Source organism: Phyllostomus discolor, chromosome 9 (assembly GCF_004126475.2).
Source record: "Phyllostomus discolor isolate MPI-MPIP mPhyDis1 chromosome 9, mPhyDis1.pri.v3, whole genome shotgun sequence".
NCBI classification, from domain to species: Eukaryota; Metazoa; Chordata; class Mammalia; order Chiroptera; family Phyllostomidae; genus Phyllostomus; species Phyllostomus discolor.
This window is the reverse complement of record NC_040911.2, coordinates 19,217,096-19,236,890: the sequence shown is the minus strand read 5'-3', so window position 1 is coordinate 19,236,890 and position 19,795 is coordinate 19,217,096. Positions and strand designations below refer to the sequence as shown.

General features: G+C 44.9%; 2 protein-coding genes across 7 annotated transcripts in view; one reads left to right on the top strand and one right to left on the bottom strand.

The window, feature by feature from the left end:
- KATNAL2 (katanin catalytic subunit A1 like 2) overlaps window positions 1-5,188 on the top strand; it is a 62,978-nt gene extending 57,790 nt beyond the window's left edge. For all 4 annotated transcript variants that reach the window (XM_028524486.2, XM_036010250.1, XM_036010252.1 and 1 more), the window contains 3 exons: window positions 3,253-3,415; window positions 4,227-4,329; window positions 4,836-5,188. In XM_028524486.2, coding sequence (XP_028380287.1) covers window positions 3,253-3,415; window positions 4,227-4,329; window positions 4,836-4,975 — 406 coding nt within the window. In that variant the 3' untranslated portion in view covers window positions 4,976-5,188. The remainder of the gene's footprint in view (window positions 1-3,252; window positions 3,416-4,226; window positions 4,330-4,835) is intronic.
- Window positions 5,189-7,408: 2,220 nt separating this feature from the next.
- Window positions 7,409-19,795, bottom strand: part of HDHD2 (haloacid dehalogenase like hydrolase domain containing 2) — a 36,532-nt gene continuing 24,145 nt past the window's right edge. For all 3 annotated transcript variants that reach the window (XM_028524343.2, XM_036010242.1, XM_036010243.1), the window contains 2 exons: window positions 17,447-17,510; window positions 7,409-12,616 (listed from right to left, as the gene is read on the bottom strand). In XM_028524343.2, the coding sequence (XP_028380144.1) occupies window positions 12,513-12,616; window positions 17,447-17,510 (168 nt within the window). In that variant the 3' untranslated portion in view covers window positions 7,409-12,512. The remainder of the gene's footprint in view (window positions 12,617-17,446; window positions 17,511-19,795) is intronic.

Genomic DNA, 19,795 nt, shown 5'->3' with positions numbered 1-19,795 from the left:
GGCAATCGGTCACCAAAGCTCTGCCATTTTCCCCAGCTTTCTCACTCTCCCTTCCTGATTTTCAGTCTGATCTCAAGTCTTGTCTTTGATGTTTATGGGACCAACTCTCCTGCACTTCAAGCCCAAAACCTCCCTGTTCTTGCCTTTATTTACTGATAAGTAGGAGTGTGTCTTATTCATGTCTGGATATTGGAGACTTGGTAGTGACAGTGCACTGGACAGGTGGTTAAATTGCTGAAATGAACTAATTCCTAAAATATGAGTGTGTTTCTTTTCTCTATTAAAAGATCTTCCCCAGCCCTTTCTCCTTTCCTGCCCCCCACGCATCGCGCCTTCCCTTCCCGCTAATTGAGCCACCTCTCTCTGCTGTGTAAATCACCTCTGGACTCATTCAGACATGCCCAGGTACTCGGCCAGTTTCACCTTCTTGGAGACACGTCTTCTGGAGCCTTCTCACCACCTCCAGACGGAACCACTGTCCTCTTCCCCCAGTGTGGAGAGGGGACCCTGGGGCCTCACCTCATCGTCCTGGGGAGTTCCTTCTCTATCTGCGTCAGACTTTCAGTTTCTCGGATCCCACGTGGCCCTTTGGTTTGGTTTACTGTCTCCTTCCTGTCCTCCAGTACTCTCCTGATGAGGACATATGGGAGGTAAAATATTTTAGGTTTTGCATGTTGAAAATACCTTTATTTTGTCTACCGACTTATTAATAGTTCAACTGAGATTTTTCCTCAGAATGTTGAAGGCATTGCTTTATCTCCTTTTAATATCGCATGTTGCTGATAAGATGTCTTCTTTTTAATCCTCTGTGCATAATCTGTATCCTTCTCTCCGGAAGCTTTTATGATCCTCCCTTTGTTCCCCCGGTTCTGAGAGTTCGCCCTGACGTGCCTCGGGAGTGAACCTGGCAGTGCCTGTGCAGGCAGCAGGCAGTGACTGGGGCGTGGGCTCCCTGGTCTCACTCTTTGGGTTCAAATTCAGTGCCATGGGTCACTACCTTTCCGACCTCAAACCAGCTACTCAACCTCCGTGCCTCAGTTTCCTCATTTTAAAATGGAGATAGGATCTACCTCATAGGGTTGTCATGAGAACTGAGTGAATTAATAGCTGCAAAATGCTTAAAACAGTGCCTACCATCTAGTGAGTGTTATTTAAATATTACCTTTTATTAATATTCAAATATGAAAAAAGTCTCTTAGAATTCTGCCAAGTTTCCTTGACCCTGCGCCTTGAGTATTAATGTTGCTGTCGAGGTTGGGAGGAGGTGGCCGAGTCCCTGATGTGAGGTGAGTTTCCATGGGGCGAGGCTGATAAGAAACAGGTAACTGTGGCTGCTGCCCAGGACTGTGGACCCGAAGCTCAGGATTGGGAGAACAACAGGGAACGAAGACACAACCTTCAAAGAAATCTAGTCACTCCAGTGTAGAATTCAGATGGGTTCCTGGAAGAGTGTTTCTCTTCTTCATTCTAAAAGGAAATATCATGACCTAGATTCAGGACAGTGGAAAAAATGGAAGGATGTTTTGGATATTCTCAGTGTTTTTATGAGAGAGAAATATATGGTGACCCTGTTATCATCATTAGTCTTCTTTAATGGTTAAACTGGATGGGCACCAAGGCACTTCCGAATTTCTGTGCTTGGAAGGCAAACAAATGGTATCTGTCCTTGTGGGAACTTGAAATTCTAACAAATAAAGAGTTTGCAGACTTACCCTCAAAATGATATATTATTGATAATAGGAATGATAATTCAGGGTAACCGAAGAGCTCTAGTAAATGAGGGAAAGCTTTATATTAAATAATAATTCCAAATAATACATTTAGAATTTTAAAAATTTGAATCACCGTTTTATATCACTCTCATGAAAAATCGATTCAAAGACCATTAACAGATGCTGAAACCACTAGTGGAAAGGGGTTGGGGAAAGAAGTATTCACACAGCGTCAAAGTATTGTACATAGGATACTTACTACTTGCAGAGGTTTCTTTTACAGTGGAGAGATACACTTTTGCCAGACGATCCCAGGAATTAAACACCGCATCACTGATGGTGGATCCCAATATAATAAATATGAACACACTGTCATCTACGAATATACTTGCCAAAAATGTTTATCCTGATTCTAATAATTAAGCTTTTTGATCTAACTTCCAATCTTACAGAACATGGGCTAGAGGAACCAGTTACATGATTCCATGAAGAAAACATCAAGCAAATTGAGAATGTGGGACATTCTATAAGGAGCTTCCTCCTTTCAAAAAGGAGCTAGGGCAGGGAGGCTGGTCCCTTATGCAATTTAAGAAGACACGGCCATATGTAGTGCATGATCCTTGACTAGATTTTGGTTGGAAAAACTATTGATGCTTTTGACATGGCTGGAGAGATTTTAATACAGAATGACCACCAGACATCTCATGCCCCCAATGTTAATTCTGTCAGGTGCCACAGTGGCATTGCGGCTATGTAAGACAATGGTTTTTTCAGGGCAGGGGCTGGGGGAATCCCAGAAAAAGCATTTAAGGGTGGGATTTCATGATGTAATTTACTTGGGAATAATTTAGCTAGATAAATAGATAGGAAGCAGATACTGCAAAATGTTAACTGTTGTTGAATCGAGGTGGTAGGTATATGGATATTCATTGTTTTATGCTACTTGTTGGAACAGTTTATATTAAGAAATTTAGGGGAGTGGCCTGCAGATGCAAAACTGCACGAACCTGGCCTGGTGGTGTTTTAGGGAGGAGCGTGGCGAGTGTGCCGAAGAGCCGCGTTGCACTGGGCGCCGTGGAAGGGGCACTGGCTGAGTTCACCGGAGCAATGGAGTGAGATGCTCATTCGCTCCAGGATGTGTGAGAGTTTTGGAAGAATTAATGAACTTCCCAGAGTGCCTGAATTATTGTCAGGAGTAATTTACTCACTGGCAGGATCAGCTTGAATAATTCATGTTACAACTGCAATGAAACTGCTCCTTGTTTGGTTGTTACATTCTTGTCCCCCAAATTAAGTCACTTAAAATGACCTTTATATAAACTATTTTTAGGATGTATTTTCTTTCTTATTCTTTTTAAAACCAATTCTTCCTCCCAAACAACATTAAACAATCGTCCTATCCATTCAGGCGTACATGTAGAGTGACAGTGAAAATGCAGAATTGCTTCCTGCAGTGCAAAATCCTTCTTGAACTGTACTTGCTGCCAAGGAAATAAGTTTCCTGTCCCAATCAGTTCCTCTGTTTCGGCCCTGATTTCAGGGAGCTGGACTGTGCCATGCTGCGCCGCCTGGAGAAGAGGATTCTGGTCGATCTCCCCAGCCAGGAGGCCAGGCAGGCCATGATCCACCACTGGCTGCCCCCGGTGAGCAAGAGCAGAGCCCTGGAGCTGCGCACGGAGCTGGACTATGGCGTGCTGAGCCAAGTAAGCTGCCCGGGGAGAGGCATCTGGAGGCCAAGCAGCCACCACAGGACAGTCGTAGGCGGGATCTTCTCCCGAGCTGTTCCCAGCCTCTTCCTTGAGTCACTTAGAAAAGACCCAAGCTCCCCATCAATGCAACTGGCCTCTTTTTTATGAAAGAATGAGGAAGCTCTCTGCCACTTGGAAATATTCAAGCAGAGAAACAAGACAGTATAGTGGGAATAGCATAGGGTTTAGACCTGGAGAAACGATGGTCAAATCCTGGCCCTGCCATCATGTTACTAGCTGTGTGACGTCAGGGGAATCACCTACTCTCTGAACCTCAGCTACTTTGTCTGTAAATGGGTAACCGGTACACTGCAAGGAATTGCTGTGATGATTAAATGAAAGTTTTTCATAAATGCGAACGCTCTAGGTACATGTCTGTTGCCCTCACCGTCTCTGCTGTCGTTGCCTCCTCTGAGTACACATTCAAACTTGATGCTCGCTGAGGTTCCTCAAAGGCAGCTTTGGTCTTATTTACAAAAAACAAAGCGTCTGCTAAATTTGATCATCCTTGGATTTGGCACGGGGGCACCATTAGGCTAACGTGGGTGGTCTAGTCCTCCACCAACACCTTATCATGTGTATTTGGATGGAGTTAGGAAGTTGTTTAATGCCCCCAAGCATTATCTACCTGGGAACCTTTGTGTAGTGTCCATGCGGGCCAGATACAGAAACCAAATAGGCGCTCTGACCCTGGGTCCTGCTCATAAGGACGTAATCACCACCAGCGTCCTGTCTGCTGACCAGGGGCTGGTTTGGGCTGTTTCAGGAGACTGAGGGCTACTCGGGCTCGGACATTAAGCTGGTCTGCAGGGAGGCAGCTATGAGGCCTGTGAGGAAGATCTTCAACGCGCTTGAAAATCACCAGTCAGGTAAAGGTGGGATCGCTGTAAAGGAGCGTTGGGAGGGAAATTTGGCTTAAAAAAATCCAACTTTCACCAGCAGATGGAGCCTTACGCCTGATCTTGGTGGCTCCACGTTTGCTCAGGATCTTGGTCGAATCGTCCTGCCTGCACGCAACCTGTTCCTTTGGTGCTCTGTTCTGGACCAACTCTCCCCCAAGATGATAAGATCCTCAGGGCTCAGGCTTTTATTTCTCTGACACACTATGATGTTAGGCCGGATCCACTGCGGGACTATATAAATATTAAATAAAACTTTGATGATACATTTAAGTCACATATTTTTGTCTGGGCTTCAAGGGCTGAGTTGTGCATTAAAGAATTTTTTCTCGAGCCCTCTTTAGCCTTGCCTTTTCTGCATCAACCATTAACAATGCTGCATTATGCATCGCCTTGAAGGAGGGCCTATTAGCATTTCAGGAGCATTGATCCCCCCAAGGTCGATCGTTGTGCTGTTTACTGTTGTTTCTATCCAGAGAGCAGCGATTTACCTGGGATCCAGCTGGACACAGTGACCACTGCCGACTTCTTGGACGTATTAGCTCACACCAAGCCTTCAGCAAAGAATCTGACTCAGAAATACTCAGCCTGGCAAAGTGAGTTCGAGTCTGTTTGAAATCCCATTTCCTCTGACCTGGCCACAAAGGCAGCCGCAGGGGCCTTCTGGTTGATTAGCGAAAGTGGAAGAACATAATGATTGGAATGAAACAAAAATTATTCCTGAAGACTGAATTATTTTGGACAACTATATTGCTCTGGAAGTTTGAGATATTTTCATTAATGTTTCATATTGATGTCAGCAAACTATTAAAGATTTCAATGACAGGTATGTGTGCTATTAGGTCACGCAGTGGAGTTTTCTTGCAAATGGACTCCATAAAGTTTTGATGAACAATTTCTTGCGGTGTTCCTCACTTACGACTGGTATCTTCATTTTAAAGGAAAAGATGTAGTTAGGAAAACTGTGCCGGAGTGCGCAGAATGCTTGTGGGTGGGGGAGCCAGGTAGACGCTAAGCTTGACAGACCATCTGACCTGCTGACAGTTCAAGGGTGGCTACGGGTGGGAGTGGGGAGGAAGTGTAGAGGCTCTTTCTTTTGACGATATTCTGAATCTCGTCAGCTCTCCCTAATTCTGACCACAACCAGTTGTATCAGCAGCAAACCCCTACCACACTAGCCTCACTCAGAAGTGCCTCTCCACCTCCGGAGGTGACTGTTTTTTTTGTCTAGTGCTAACAGCAGCGGTGACTAGCACATCACCAGCACTAGCTACCAGTTTGAGAGTTTTGAGTTCTGACCCCTAATATAATTTTTTTTTATCCACACCTGAGGACATTTTTCATTGCTTTTAGAGAGAGGGGAAGGGACAGAGGGAGAGAAACATCGATGTGAGAGAGAAGCATCAATTGGTTACCTCCTGTACATGCCCAGACCCAGGATCACATGAGCCTGGACCAGGGACTGAACACACAACCTAGCTACGTGCCCTGACCGGGAATCGAACCCACAACCCTTCAGTTATGGGATGATGCTCCAACCGAGCCACATTGGCCAGGGCCCTAACAACATTTTTTGATTCTTGACATCTCATATGCACTGCCCTTCTCTTTCTATAACCACAGCACTTCATTGGATCCAAAGCTTAGAAGGGAGTACCCGAGCTTCTAGAACAGTCATGCCGAGTATTCCCTGCCCTTAGGTTCCTCCATATCTCCTACGGGTTATAAACAGCTAGAAGCATTTCCCTCAGAAACCCACACTCTGAGAAGCGTCTACTTTCAACTCCTGATAAATCTGGCTACATCATCCCTATTCCCAACTGGAACTTATCCACAGTGAGTCCCTCTTTTCTCTTCCCTGCCTGGTGTTCCTCATCTCTGCGAGGCAGGCTCCTCCTCCAAAGAGAAACCTCCAGGAAACAGGACATCTTGGATAGCTAAATAGTCCAAGGGACTTTACCCTTTTAAACAAAAACAAAGCATTTGGGGTGTATTATTTTGAGCGAAATATTCTCAAATGCCTCTTAAAAGGTAGTCATGGAAAAATGCAGTCAATTTTAAAACATACCTTATATAACAAGTTTGAAATCAACAAAGATTATTTTATCTTAGGATATGCTGAACAACTCCGTGATCATTAGGCATTATACTCTGCTGCTCTACAGATACCTAGATGAATAGGCCTCTGACTACATGGACCCAGAATGCTGTGCTGTTCAATGTCTAACATCTGCTTTCTGTGCCTTTGGGTTACTTTCCCAGTCAGGCTGCCAGCTGACACTTCTTGTGCTGTTAGTCCATTTGCTTGTGGCTGCCACCATCCTTTCTGATGTTATAAAATCCCAATTAGATGGAACTTCCACTGTTGTTCATTTGCTGTTGGGAAGTAGGTGAGTTTGCACTTCACGTGTAGTTACCAGTGAACAGGTGAGGGGTCAGGAGACAGTCCTGTGGCCAACATCCTTTGAAAGAACACATCTGGGCCTGTGTAGCTTACTGCCCGTTCCTGACTCCAGTCCAGGTTAAGAGTGGTTTCGCCATCCCTCACAGTAAATACATGTGATCCTCTGCGTCCAACCCCGCCCCCCACACAGCCTGTGTGTACTTATCTCCACTTCCTTCCCCCACGCCTTTTAGGACTAAATCTCCAAGTTCATCCTTGTAATACTTTCACCTTGGTTCAATCACATATTCCATCCTTCTCTCCTCTTTCCTTTGCAAAGTCTGTCTCCAAATAATTATGCACATATAATTTTAGGTCATGCTTTATTCTAGTGGTTTTTTAAAAATCAGTCTTATACATTAAAATTTCTTGCTTTAGATGAAATAAAATGTAGCTTTCATCCCTGCCCTGTCCCTACCACACTAACACATCTTTCCCTATCACCACTAGTTATGCTATGATTTCACATTAACGGTGAACTGTGTTCCAATGAGAACTGTACGTTGTTCACTGCAGAGCCAACTCGTGAATCAGGGTTACATTTTCTCTTCTGGTGAGTTTTGTCTTTCCTTGACAACTACCCCCACCCCCCGCCACCTGCTTTTCATTTGCTTAGTTTTCTGAGTACCCTTTTTTTCTTCTCCAACACATCATCAGATCTGTCAGCTCGCCATCAGTATTGTTTTCCAAATGGCGACATATCAGATACATTTTCAGTTCCATCTCCATGCTCTCTGGTGCTGGCCTTTTAAGGGGAAGGGAACTGAGGACCACGTGGTATAAGCAGACGTGTACCCAATTCCCATGGTCAGCCCTGCATCCACCACCATGCCCACTGTCCCCAAGCCCTTAACTATCATGGTTTTACTTGATCAGAAAATAAACCTCCATTCTCCTGTCTGGGCTGCCTGTGCTCATCTGGCTGCTCAGGGTGGGAGAGTCTGGGGCTCCACCCATCTTGTTTGCTGGTACTGTTTCCTTGCTTGTCAGCCCTGCCTCCTCCTTGGCTTCCTCTCCACCTCGTATCTCCCAACCTTGAGTCTCTGAGGTGGCTCTTCAGGATGAATTTTGCTTCTTTTCTTTGCACTGGTTTTAGTGAGCAACACTTTATCCACTCACCACCTTCCAAACTTATGTGCCCTCTCCCTCATGTGTCTCCTCTACCATTCTCTTGTGGCCTGTCCTTGTGGATTTATACTTTCTTTATTCCTTTCCTTATTTTAGTGGGGCTTTGAGAAAGAGAGAACATACATGATGAATCTACTGTTTATAGAGTCTGTATGTTTTTTCTTTAAGAAGATTAAAAGCCTATCTAAGTTTATAGGGCTATAGGACACTGGCCTGTTAGTTACTGGAGGAAAATTTAACCTAACCCAACATGTGGTACTTTCTTCTAAAGCAGAGCTCACAACTCAGATTCCTTTAGGACCCTGGAACACAGTAACACCTGAGTGAAGTCAGCTGGGTGTCAGACAAGGAAGAGGTGGGGACTGGGGGAAGGGGGAGAGCCAAAACTACTGGAATGACACAGCAGTGACTGGGCCCCAGCTGAATGTGGGAATCTGGACCTAACACTGCCAGATCTTCCTCTCTTCCCAGGAAAACCAGTAACTGATCTGCACTCGAGATACCCGAGTCAGATCTTGGCAATAAGATTAACTATCTGCCTCTACAATTCTGGCTTGTTCCCACACTTCATCTCATCTGAAATAACCCCTCACTCTTACAGGCTTTCCTCCTCTTCATCACTTATCAGTATCTCTGTTGTACTAAGTTGTATGTTTCATCTGTATGCCCTACTCACATGTTAACACCATGGTTGTGATACTTTCTTCACTGCTATTAAATGAATGAAACATTCTTTAAAATGGCACAGGCCAAAGTGCTTACTTAGCTCATTGCACATGACCTCTTCTCTGAGAGGACTTACACAACCGTCTGGAACTTGTCAGTGCCCTGTGGCCCATTAGATTTATTTTTATATGCATCAGTTTACCAGCTAGAAGATATGCCTCTAAGGACCTGGAGCTACACTCTGCTCTCTCTTCTGCAGCGATTTACCCACAGTGGGCAACTAATGGTTTGATCTTCTCAGACACATCAGCCAGTGAAGCAGACAGGTGCTGTGTATGATGTGAAGGTGAGCACTGAAAAAAGTAAGGTACTCAAAATCGTTTGGTTTTAACAGATACGCAGTTTAAATTATGATACTTTCCAGGGCTCGGGCACCTTGCTCTGCCTGCCTCTTAAAGACAGCAGCATGCTTTGGGGTAGCAGCCCTTGACGGCTGGCGTTCTACGGAGTCAGCAAAGGCCCATGCATTTATGCTGAAAAAGACTTCTGTGATTTATGCCACAGAAACCCAACAATGCAAAACGGCTCTGTGCAAACAACTGCATATGAAAAAGGGATTCCACTGCTTGAGGCAGTTTCCAGTGAAACAGATTAGTGCGATTTTTAAAATTGTCCATTATAGATACCCCAAATTTCCCAGTTCATGAGACAGGAACAAAGACTCCTCCAAAGCCAATTAAACACAGCCCTGTTTTTGACTTACCTGTCCAACACACTACTGTGATAGTTAAGTGTGAAATGAAGGGACAGGTCCCAAGGGAATTTCTGACAGCCCATCACTGCACAGGTATTTGATGGAGCTGTCACTTAGGGGGAGCTCCCCTTCTTTCCCTAGACGTTACAATCAGCTCTGACAGATGTAGGATGGTAGGCAGGTAGCCAGAGCTACTGCACAGCCAGCTGACTGTGGAGGCCTGAAGGCAGTGGGCACAACCACCACGAGTCCCCTCTGCTGGTCCGGCGCTCCGTCCTCCTCTGCACCTAGCCAGCACCTAGCTCGCGGCAGATACTCAGTAACATCTCCTGACGACGGGTATTCTCAAACACCCTTTCTAGTCCTAAGCTGTGACTTGGTCCCTTTTCTCGGCCCAGGGCAGTATTACAGTAAACTTGATGCAAACACTGTCCTTGAGGTTAGTACCACTAGGTAGCCCTTTAAATGGCAGGGATGGAAAATAAAATCCTTTAGATAGTTTAGATTTAAAATCTCCTTCATGAGGCCCAAGGTAAGACCACCCAGCTGAGCCGGGTACGTTTATATTAACCTGGATCTAAACCAAGATTTTTATTTATCCTCATGAACCTTACTGTGGACAGGTGGTCAGCAAGCCCTATATAATGTTTGCTAAATCAATAAAATATCAAACTGAGATTTTAATGGCCCACAGGGCCAAACCAGAATGGAGGAGAGCAGAGAAGCCATTTTTCTTGGCTGGATGTTACGCTCAAGTGATCTCACCCATTCCTGTCACTCTGTTTAATTCCTGACCATCGGTGACGCCTACTTCTTTGCTTCAGCGCTAACCTGTCTCCACAACATCAGATCCATTATTTCCAAGTGTCTAAGGGGGCTTCCCCATGGCAACAAGTCTAAAATGAATCTTATTCCCCCCCCCCCCCAGCTATACCTTCTAGCATTAAATTCCTATAATATTTACAGCTAGTTTTTTATTGGTCCAGTAACCATCTGAGTTGGTTCAGTAACTATCTGTGTTGTAGCAGGTATTTTTAAAAACGAGACAACAGCCCTGCCTGGTGGGGAAAGGAGACGTGTGAAGCCCCACATGTGATCTAACGAGTGCTGCACGGGCTTGAGGGAGTGAACACCTCCTCCTTCCACCTTGCAGCCAGGGCGGCATCGAGGAGGAGGGATGGAGTGTTCAGCTTCATCAAGTCTTGTGTGCTCTCCTCGGCTCCTCAAGCAGTAAGGCTCCTAAAGGCTCAATCCCTTTCCTGCATGCTTGTTTCCTAGCCTGGCACGTAGCACAGAGCCACTAGCAAAGAAAGAATCACTGACCCAGGAGCCCAGCTAACAGGCCAAAGTTGAACGTGGCCTACCCACCAGGCACCACGCAGCACTCTCTACCTGCACGCTGAGCTCTTCTCTGTGCGTGGCTTCGGCTTTGCTCTGAGGGAGTCTCAATGCACTAGAATCCCTCTTTCTCTCTCTTTTAAAACTCTCAGGAAGACTTTCCCCATTGAACAAACTACAGAGGTGATTTCTACCAACTCTTTCCGGATTGTTAAATGTGGACACGCCTGCTACCTCTCCCCCATGACTAATAACTAGCATTTGCTTGATTCTGTTCTAAGTACTCAGTATGCGAATCATGCATTCAGCCCCCACAACGAGCCGAGGTAGTGGGCACGATCATTATCTCTACTTTACAGATAAGGGAAAGGGAGCATGAGAGACTAGCTTGCCCAGGGTCACAGAGTTAGCCATGTGCTTGCTGCTCAGGCTCCCAAATCTATGCTCTCTGCCACTCCACTCGCCTTCTGATCTGGGGTGGTGGCCCTGTCACATCTATCTTTTCCACTCGAGGACGTTTAAGGACCGAGTTGGAGCATTGGCACAAACAAGAACAGAGTGCTTGCCAAACCACCAAAAGGAGAGGAGCTGCCATTTACTCAGCTTTGCTCCCCCCACCTAAGGCCGAGCTGATCTCTAAACAAGCATCAAAACCCGAAGCTCATTAACATCAGTGTGTGCTTCAATAAGGTGAACACTACAATGATGTACAATTACATGCTAATAATTCAATGCCCAAGAGTCCTGTAAAACAATTGCAAAGGCCCAGGATTATCACAGTATGCAAATGCACTAGGAAAATCATTACCTACTTAGTCCCCTTCATTTTGGTGGGTTTAACATAAGAATAATCCATGCAACCAGACGAGATTTCATTTTACAGCTGTAGTAACCAAGTACATAAAAGCCTGAATCTGTCCCAATAGCTTCTAAAAGATTTTTCCCATAGTGTCATAGGCAAAAATAATGAAATCTTGCAAATGTACAGTTAATAGGACCCTGGTGGACACTAACTTCAAAAATGCATGGTCTGTAAGACATTAAAGGCTTGATTTTAGTTTCTGCACTGTTCCTGTTAATAACAATGTCTAATTAAAACATCTGTAAAATACTGATAGTTTTAATTTTACATAAAATTTCCAAAACAACTGTTACACAGTATAATAGGTATCTGCAATGAATAGGTTATTAATGGAAATATTATTTTAAATTAAAATCAGGTTCTAAATTTAAATTAGTCATCTCTGGCTAATGAAGAGAAAAAGAAGTCATCCGTGCTGGGAATAGCACAGCACATAATCTAGTTCTCAACATCCGTTACAGCAAACTCACTCACTCGCTTGGGCTAAAGGACAATTTATTTTGCTTCTTCTGACACATACTCTACGTGGCGCTTCTGACAGGTTTCACAGCTGAACTCAGTATTAAACTACCACCTAACGCACCGGTCCGCTTTATTCCCAACCTGAACCCGCCCTCCCAGTTCACAGGCCAGGAGACAGTGGAGAACAGGACTGCCTGCAGTAGGTTCTCCCTCCCAGCCCTGCTAATCTGATGAATATTTTAAAAAGAATGGCATAAAATCTCAGCTTCCCCTTTCTCTGGGTCTCATCTTCTTTTACAAAATAAAACAAGAGGGATAAGCAAGGCCTAGTGGCTGGCTGCAATTCAATACCTTTCTTTCTAATTAACGCACAATAAGAGAGGGCCGCACCCCCTCTGCGCTGAGGGGTGTGTCTGCCTGTGCTGCCACCGAGTTGGGGAGGGATTCATTCCAGACGATGAAAAGCTGCGTTTCAGGTTGCTTCTGGTTCACATAATGGTTCACAGCAGATGCTGCAGAATGTGGTCCACAGCATGAGGGAAACTCTCACAAGTTAAGTAAGGAGGTGGGTTAATTTTTTCTTCATCTGTTGCTCGGTATTTACCTGAAATGAAAGTAGAGCAGGTGAACAAAGCTACTGCTGGAGTGTCACAGTGACCACACCCCGTGGACACCTAGGCCACCACAGAACCGCCCTTATGATTACTAGAGAATCAGAGGCTCCATATCTCCCAAAGTATCTTTTACTGAGGCTTCAGGATGCAATGAAGAAATTCAAAGAGATATCCCATCGAGCATTTCCCTAGGCCCTGTAGCCTATCATAATGGACAAGCTAGGTAAAGGGTCACCTGACAGATAAGGGTGCCTTCAGATCTCCACAGCTGATGAAATCATTTTCTACCCCCTCCAGCCCTAAGGAGAGAAATGCTGAGTAAATCAATGCTTTTAAATGGAAGCCGGGCCCCACAGGGCAGAGGCCTTGTCAGCTCCCGAGGGTAAATGCTGCTATCAGGAACCCCGTCAACCTGGCATATGGCAGTGCCTGGTGTGGGGAGGGACAGAGTGATGGATGCTCACAGGCCGGGGCCAGGCAGAATGTGCCACGTGCATGGCAGGGCACCAAGGGGCAGGACACCACCTGCCTCTCCCCAGACTCTGGCTTTCAAGGCCCACAGCTGAACTCCCCAGCACAGCCGAGGAACCATCACACACAGTGGTCACAGGGAGCTTTCACACGTGTAAAGCAGACAATGCTGGTCTCCCTTCAAACACCCTTCATGGGTCCCAGTACCTCTCAGGAAGAACCTCAACTCCCCACTGTTGCCTCGCAGGCCCTCTGACATCTGGCCCCAGCACCCCTCCAACTTCAGCGGGTGTGCCCTTCACAGACTGCAGTCCCAGACTGCACCGGGCTCTTCCGAGGACCTGACAGTCCCCTTTGCCTGGAACACTCTTCTCGCCTGACTCCCACCCTCCTCCTTCAGGTCAGACTCCAGGTTCCGATTCACATTAGACCCTCTCCCTGTTACTGTCTCTTAGAACATCTGTTTTTTTTTTTTTTTGCCTCCACAACAACGATAACAATTTGTAATTATATATATACACATAGTTTTGTTAAATGTTTGTCTCACACCTAAGACTATTAAGTTCTCTCAGAGTGGGGGCCAGGCCTGTTGTATTCCCCAATGTACCCCCCACACCGACAAAATGACTAGCACAGTGTGAGCATTCCTCAATCTTCTTTTTTAAGAATGGAAGGAAAGAAGGAAGGAAGGAAAGAACTGCAGAACCCTGCCTCAGGCAGGCCTTGAGGAAGGGGCCAACTGCCCCGCTCTGGCTGCCCCCGCAAGTCCCCTTCTCCTTGCTCTCTCAGCCCTTTTTCTGCGGCGCTAATTATTTTTCTGCATTTTCCAGTATTCTCTGCCTAAATGCAGCTCCCCCTAAAAGAGACCCACCATTTTCTACAACTCCCTCTGTTTTCTGCAACTATCTCCCCTTTTAAGAGGCTTTGCCCAGCAGACACAAAGCCCAAAAATCCCCCGCTCCGCACCTTTGCATTGTGGTGCAGATGCTTCTTGCCTCGCTGACTGTGAACTCCTACAGGACAGGAGCCCGCATGAAACGTACATGTGTACAGACACGTACCTCATCTACCTTAGCATCCTCAAGGTACCTGTCCACATACGGTCCACGCAGCAAACCACTGCTAGTTTTTTGTTTCAAGCATAAGTCCCTTGAAGTATTAACTCCTTCGCAAGGTTTCTATTTGGTCTCATAGGTAAGTTAATCAACTATTCCTCTGTCATCAAATCCCTGCATCCAGTGGTCTAAGGGCAAATGTGTGAAAGTCAAGTTTCTTAGCCATGTTGATAAGGACTTGCAGAATGCTCCTGCATAATCTGGCCCAGCAAGTGGGATTTCTACAAAGTACAAAGACATGGTGGCTTACACACGTGTGATAGCTCTGGCACCTCGCACTGTGTCCGGCATACAGCGGATGCTCCACAATGCTGGCTGAGTGAACAGAGCAGACCACCCTCACCCATGCCCGGCTCATTCACTGTGGCAGTCTGTGCTTTCCTGGATGGATAAATGATGAATGGAGGGAGCATAGGGGAAGCTCATGTTTATGAGATTAGAGAAAGAGTAATCCCATCTTTTCTAGGTGAGTTTTTTACATGCTCAACAGAAATTCTAGTTAGGACGTGTCAAAAATCTTCATTAACAAATCATTAAGCAAATGTATATTGAGCACCTACAATGTGCTACTCATTAAGAAATAAAACTGCTTCACCAATGTAGCTCAGTTGGTTGGGCACTGGACGGCAAAGCAAAAGGTCACAGGTTCAAATACTGGTCAGGGCCCCATGCCTGGGTGGCAGGTTCAGTCCCTGGTCGGGGTGTGTACGAGAGGCAACCTATTGATGTTTTTCTCTCACATCAATGTTTCTTTCCCTCTCTTTCTCCCTCCCCTCCCCTCTTTCTAAAAATAAATAGAATCTTTTTTAAAAAAGCAAAGTTGCTCAACTATATACACAAAAGCACTTATTACTGAATAAGTTAAATTCTTTTTAAAGATTTTTTTCATTTATTTTTAGAGAGGAGAAGGGCTGGAAAGAGGGAAACATCAATGTGTGGTTGCCTCTCACACGCCCCCTACTGGGGACCTGGCTTGCAAACCAGGCAAGTGCCCCAGACTAGGAATCCAATCGACCACCTTTTGATTCACAGGATAGCACTCAATCCACTGAGCCACCCCAGCCAGGGCTGAATAAGTTAAATTCTTCATGATAATTTTCAACATTGGGAAACCTCATACTTGTTTAAATGCACTGAGTTCAAATTTACTAGTGAAGTCCACTTTCCTGCACGATTGCAGATACTGGGCTGACTTAGGATTTTTTGGACCAGAGATGGACAGTTCCAATGGGACGGTTCTGATGAGCTGGACTTAGCAGCTTTACCAGTTATTCTTTCCGGATTTGACTGTGTTACGCTGCTGGCACTTTGAAGACTGCCTGGATGCCTGTGTGATAGGCTGATCACAACCAAGTGCCAGTCAGAAAAGAAGGTGGCGCCAATGGAGACCAGCGGGGGGAACCGGGCCTACAGACACTGGCACAGGACCAGCTCTGATGATGCTTAGTGTACACCCTTAATTACGTAAGCTAAAGAAAGGAAATGTTCATGCGAATAATAAACAAGAGGAAAAATAGTTATCTGAGGATTTTTTTAAGAACTAGGAAAAAATGGCGAATGGCAGGAATTTAAAAATTAAGATATAGGGAGGAATCATCAGTGTGGCTATTTTTCTTGACTTTTCTGATACTTCCTCTTTGCTTAGAGTAAAGGGCAATAATGCTCCTGAAAAGGTGGAGATCATTGGGACAGAAATCTGAGAAAAAAAACACATTAATTCCTGAGTGGCTGGTGTCACCTGAAAGCTCCAGTGGCTCCCCCCAAGCCCCAGGCAGAAGGAGACTGTGTTTCCATGTTCACAAGGGTCTTGCCAGTCACTTCTTATTCAACTGTAGCTACAGTTCCATTTTCTTGTTTCTATTCTTTAGTTCAACATAGCTTTTATGCAACCACATTTTTTTTGAACAAAAATCATAGTCATAAGTAAATGTACTTTTTGAAATAATTTCCAAGTAGCAGCTGTTCTGTGACTTTGTTTACATCTTCCCTTTTACGAACAGCCTATTAAATAGTTCCACTACCATTACATGACACCAGGCAAATGAGCTCACAGAGCCATCTATGAAACCATTTATCTGCCATTTCATTTATAAGTGCCCAATGACAACTCTTGAATTTCTGGCTCTCATCCTTAAATGTGTGCTATTAGTTCCAAGCTCAGCAGGTACCATCTGGGGGCAGGGTGAGGGTGGGGGACATTTTCATTATGTGTGGACAGGCTCATTAAGTTCCCAACGCAACAGTATTCGACCCCACACATGGCTCTCATGCCTGTTCTTTTCTTACCTTGAAAGAACTTTTAAAACTAACAATGCATATAAGAAAATTGCACAAAATCATACACTGTACCGTGAGAACTAGAAGTGACCTGTCCAACCCCATCGTTTTTAAAGGACCCAAAGAGGTGAAGGACGTTAACCAGAGCCTCACACAGCTAGTCAGTGCCAAGCTGAGGCCAGGACTCCAGATATTTAACGAGTCCACTGTAGTCAGAATACAGGATTAGCTGCGTCCTCCCCATTAAGTTCTTTGCTTCTCTTTAAATTTATTTGAGGAACCACAAAGAGTATAACTAATGGTAGTACAGAAAATAGTTCCTAAACTAGTAAGTGAAAAGATGAGAACATTTTTTGTGTGTTTTAGAAGTTGCACACATGGGTGAACACACAATAACTTATACAGACGAGGTATTAACTGTACACCTGAAATCCATATAATTTTATTAACCTATGTCACCCGAATAAATTCACTTAAAAAAGAAAAAATTAAATTAAAAATTATATTGAAAACAAATAAAAATAAAAAGTACAAACATTAACACAAAGTATCAGATCACTTAGCTGCTCAGTTCCTAAGGAGATCCGCTGCATCTTGTGGCTGGCACAAAAAGAAAAGATGTTTTTATAGGGCACCACGATCAATGGGCTTTGGCCCATTCCAATGTGGTCTCTGTGTACCTAGAACATCATGTAAATGCTAACTGTCAACTGTGTATGGCTATCTCTGGCTAAGTACGCAAATACCTCTGAACTCCTATCTTCCTAGTATTGTACAGCACGGGCCCTCCCACGCTGACTGCTTCCCCTGTAATACTAAGACCATTTTGTTTTTGCTTTGTGGCAGAAAAAGACTTAAAGCACCCAGGGAACTTTGGCATTTCTGAAAAACTTTTCTGCAAGCAACTGCGTATTCTACCATCCTGTTTCAGAGAAGGCTTACATAGAAGATACATACCAGTTTTTACTAAGATGCCCAGCATGCCCACATTCTGAGCCCCGCCAACGTCATCCCGGCAATCCTAGAAAAGCACAAAGAAAGCACTCAGTACAAGGTCTTCAGTGAACTTGACAATAAAACCCTACCTAATGATTTAACTTATTAGGCTGGATGGCCAACTGTAACCCCATGATTTTATCCTTTTTTTAAAAGAGATACTTTTTTTTTAAAATCCTCACCCAAGGATATGTTTATTGACTTGAGAGAGAAACATCAGTTGGTTGCCTTCCATATGTGCCCCGACCAGGGACCTAGGTATGTGCCCTGATTGGGAATCGAACCACCAACCTTGCGGTGTACAGGATGACACTCTAACCAACTGAGTCACCTGGTCAGGACCTCATGGTTTTATCTTAAAATGAAAGCCAGGAAGATATAAAAACAGATCAATCCACATGTAATAGTGTGAGGGAACATACCATTTGGAAAGGGAAGGGTCACAGTGGTGGGAGATGTACAAAGGTAGTATTTCTAGTGACCAAACACAAAGAGCAGTCATAGTTCTTCAAGTTTTGCCACATGTCCATCGATCTCCTCTTAAAACAGATCATGGAAAAAAGGGGTCTACCCATAAGGTGAATGATCCAACAGCAGACAGTGAATGAACTAGATTCAGAAGATGGCTTTTCTCCTGCCCAGGTAATATATTATTCTTACCTCCATCTGACAGCCCTACCAGGTGCAATCAAGTCAAATCAGCATGCCTGAACAGACTGTGGCACTGTCTGACATAAGTAGTCAGGAGAGGAGGCCCTCGTCCTGGCCAGGTGGCTCAGCAGGCTGGAGCGTGGTCCTGTTAACTCAAAAGGTTTCGGGACTGGGCACATACAGGAGGCAACCGACTGATGTTCCTCTCTCACATCGATATTTCTCTGTCTTTCTCCCCCTCCTTTTTCTCTCCCCTCCTCTTTCTCTCCACCCCCCTGTCCCCCCTCACTCTCTCTGAAAGCAGTGAAAAAAAAAAAAAAGAAGTCCTTTGGTGAGGATTTAAAAAAAGGAGGTCCTCTCTTCAATTCTTATTCAAGTTGGGGATGAATATACTCGGTTGATTGTAATGATAAATTCAAGGTAATAACATCCAAGGACCGGAAGAAACATCAAGAAAATCAATCCTGCTAGCTCCTGTCTATTAGCAGGATTCATTCAGACCATGCCTGAAGAAAGCATTTTTATTTTTTTTCTGTTAAAGTCATTAATACTATTCAGTAACAGCCCTTGGAAATGAGTTTTAGAATGTCAAAATTCATTCAAAGTCTCACTTAAAACCTTTTCTGTTGCAGCTCAACTCGCCCTGTGGAAGCAGTGAAGGCAGAGGAAAGGAGAAGGAGGAAGGGAGGTGGGGAGAAGGCGACGAGGAAAGGGAGGGGAGAAACTGCCACTCTCTGGGCCAAGAAATGACCCTGCACGAAGCTGCCACCACGTGCCCTTCCTGCCCGCCCCCCGCCCATCTGCAAACAGCATCTCCCAGGATAAAGAGCTGTGGAGTCTCCAGGCTCAGAGAGCCTCTTCTTCAGACGCACGCCTACCTAGGAAAGCCAGCTGAAGGCCTGCCAAGAAGAATAAGGTGACTGAAAAGATGGCTTCTCAGAACAGTATCAAGTTTGATGACTCTCCCATTCAGTGTAACATGAATAAATATATATAGAAGTGGAAGAGGATATCGGGTGGCCCGTGACACATTTGCACCATCACAAGTTAAGAAAGCAAGGGATCTACAGTTTGTCTTGGAGGGAGTCCAGAGCCTCAAGTTCTACCTCCAGCTATGCACTAATGGGCTATGAAACTTTAGGCAGTGAGATTTACCTCTCCCGGCTTCAGTTTCCCAGTCCATTAAATGAGCTTTGGACCAGACAATCTTGATGGTCCCTTCCAGCCTAACATGTTATTATTTAAAAGTGAAATATAATCCTTGCCACCTACTTACCACAAGGCAGTGTGCTTTCTAGCTCCTTCTCCCTCATGGCACTCGCAGAAAGCACCTCCCCAGTGCACCAGGGTAAACTGACAGGGCACTCACGGCCAGAGGTCACCAGCTATGGGCCTCCAACCGCCCGGGTTCAGACCCGCCACTCAAAGGGCTGAGGCAATCGATACCTTTGAGCTATTTGTGGCACACTGATTGGGAAATTCTTCCATAGAGCATATACCGAGAAAAAAATCAATACGGGTAGAATTCTTTGGGTATGGGCTGTTTCCCACATAAGTAATATTTGAAAAATCCAAATTTCTGTAAAAGTTTTTTTAAAAAGATACATAAAGCTTTTGATTGACTTGTATTTAACGATATCTTAAATTATATATATCTCA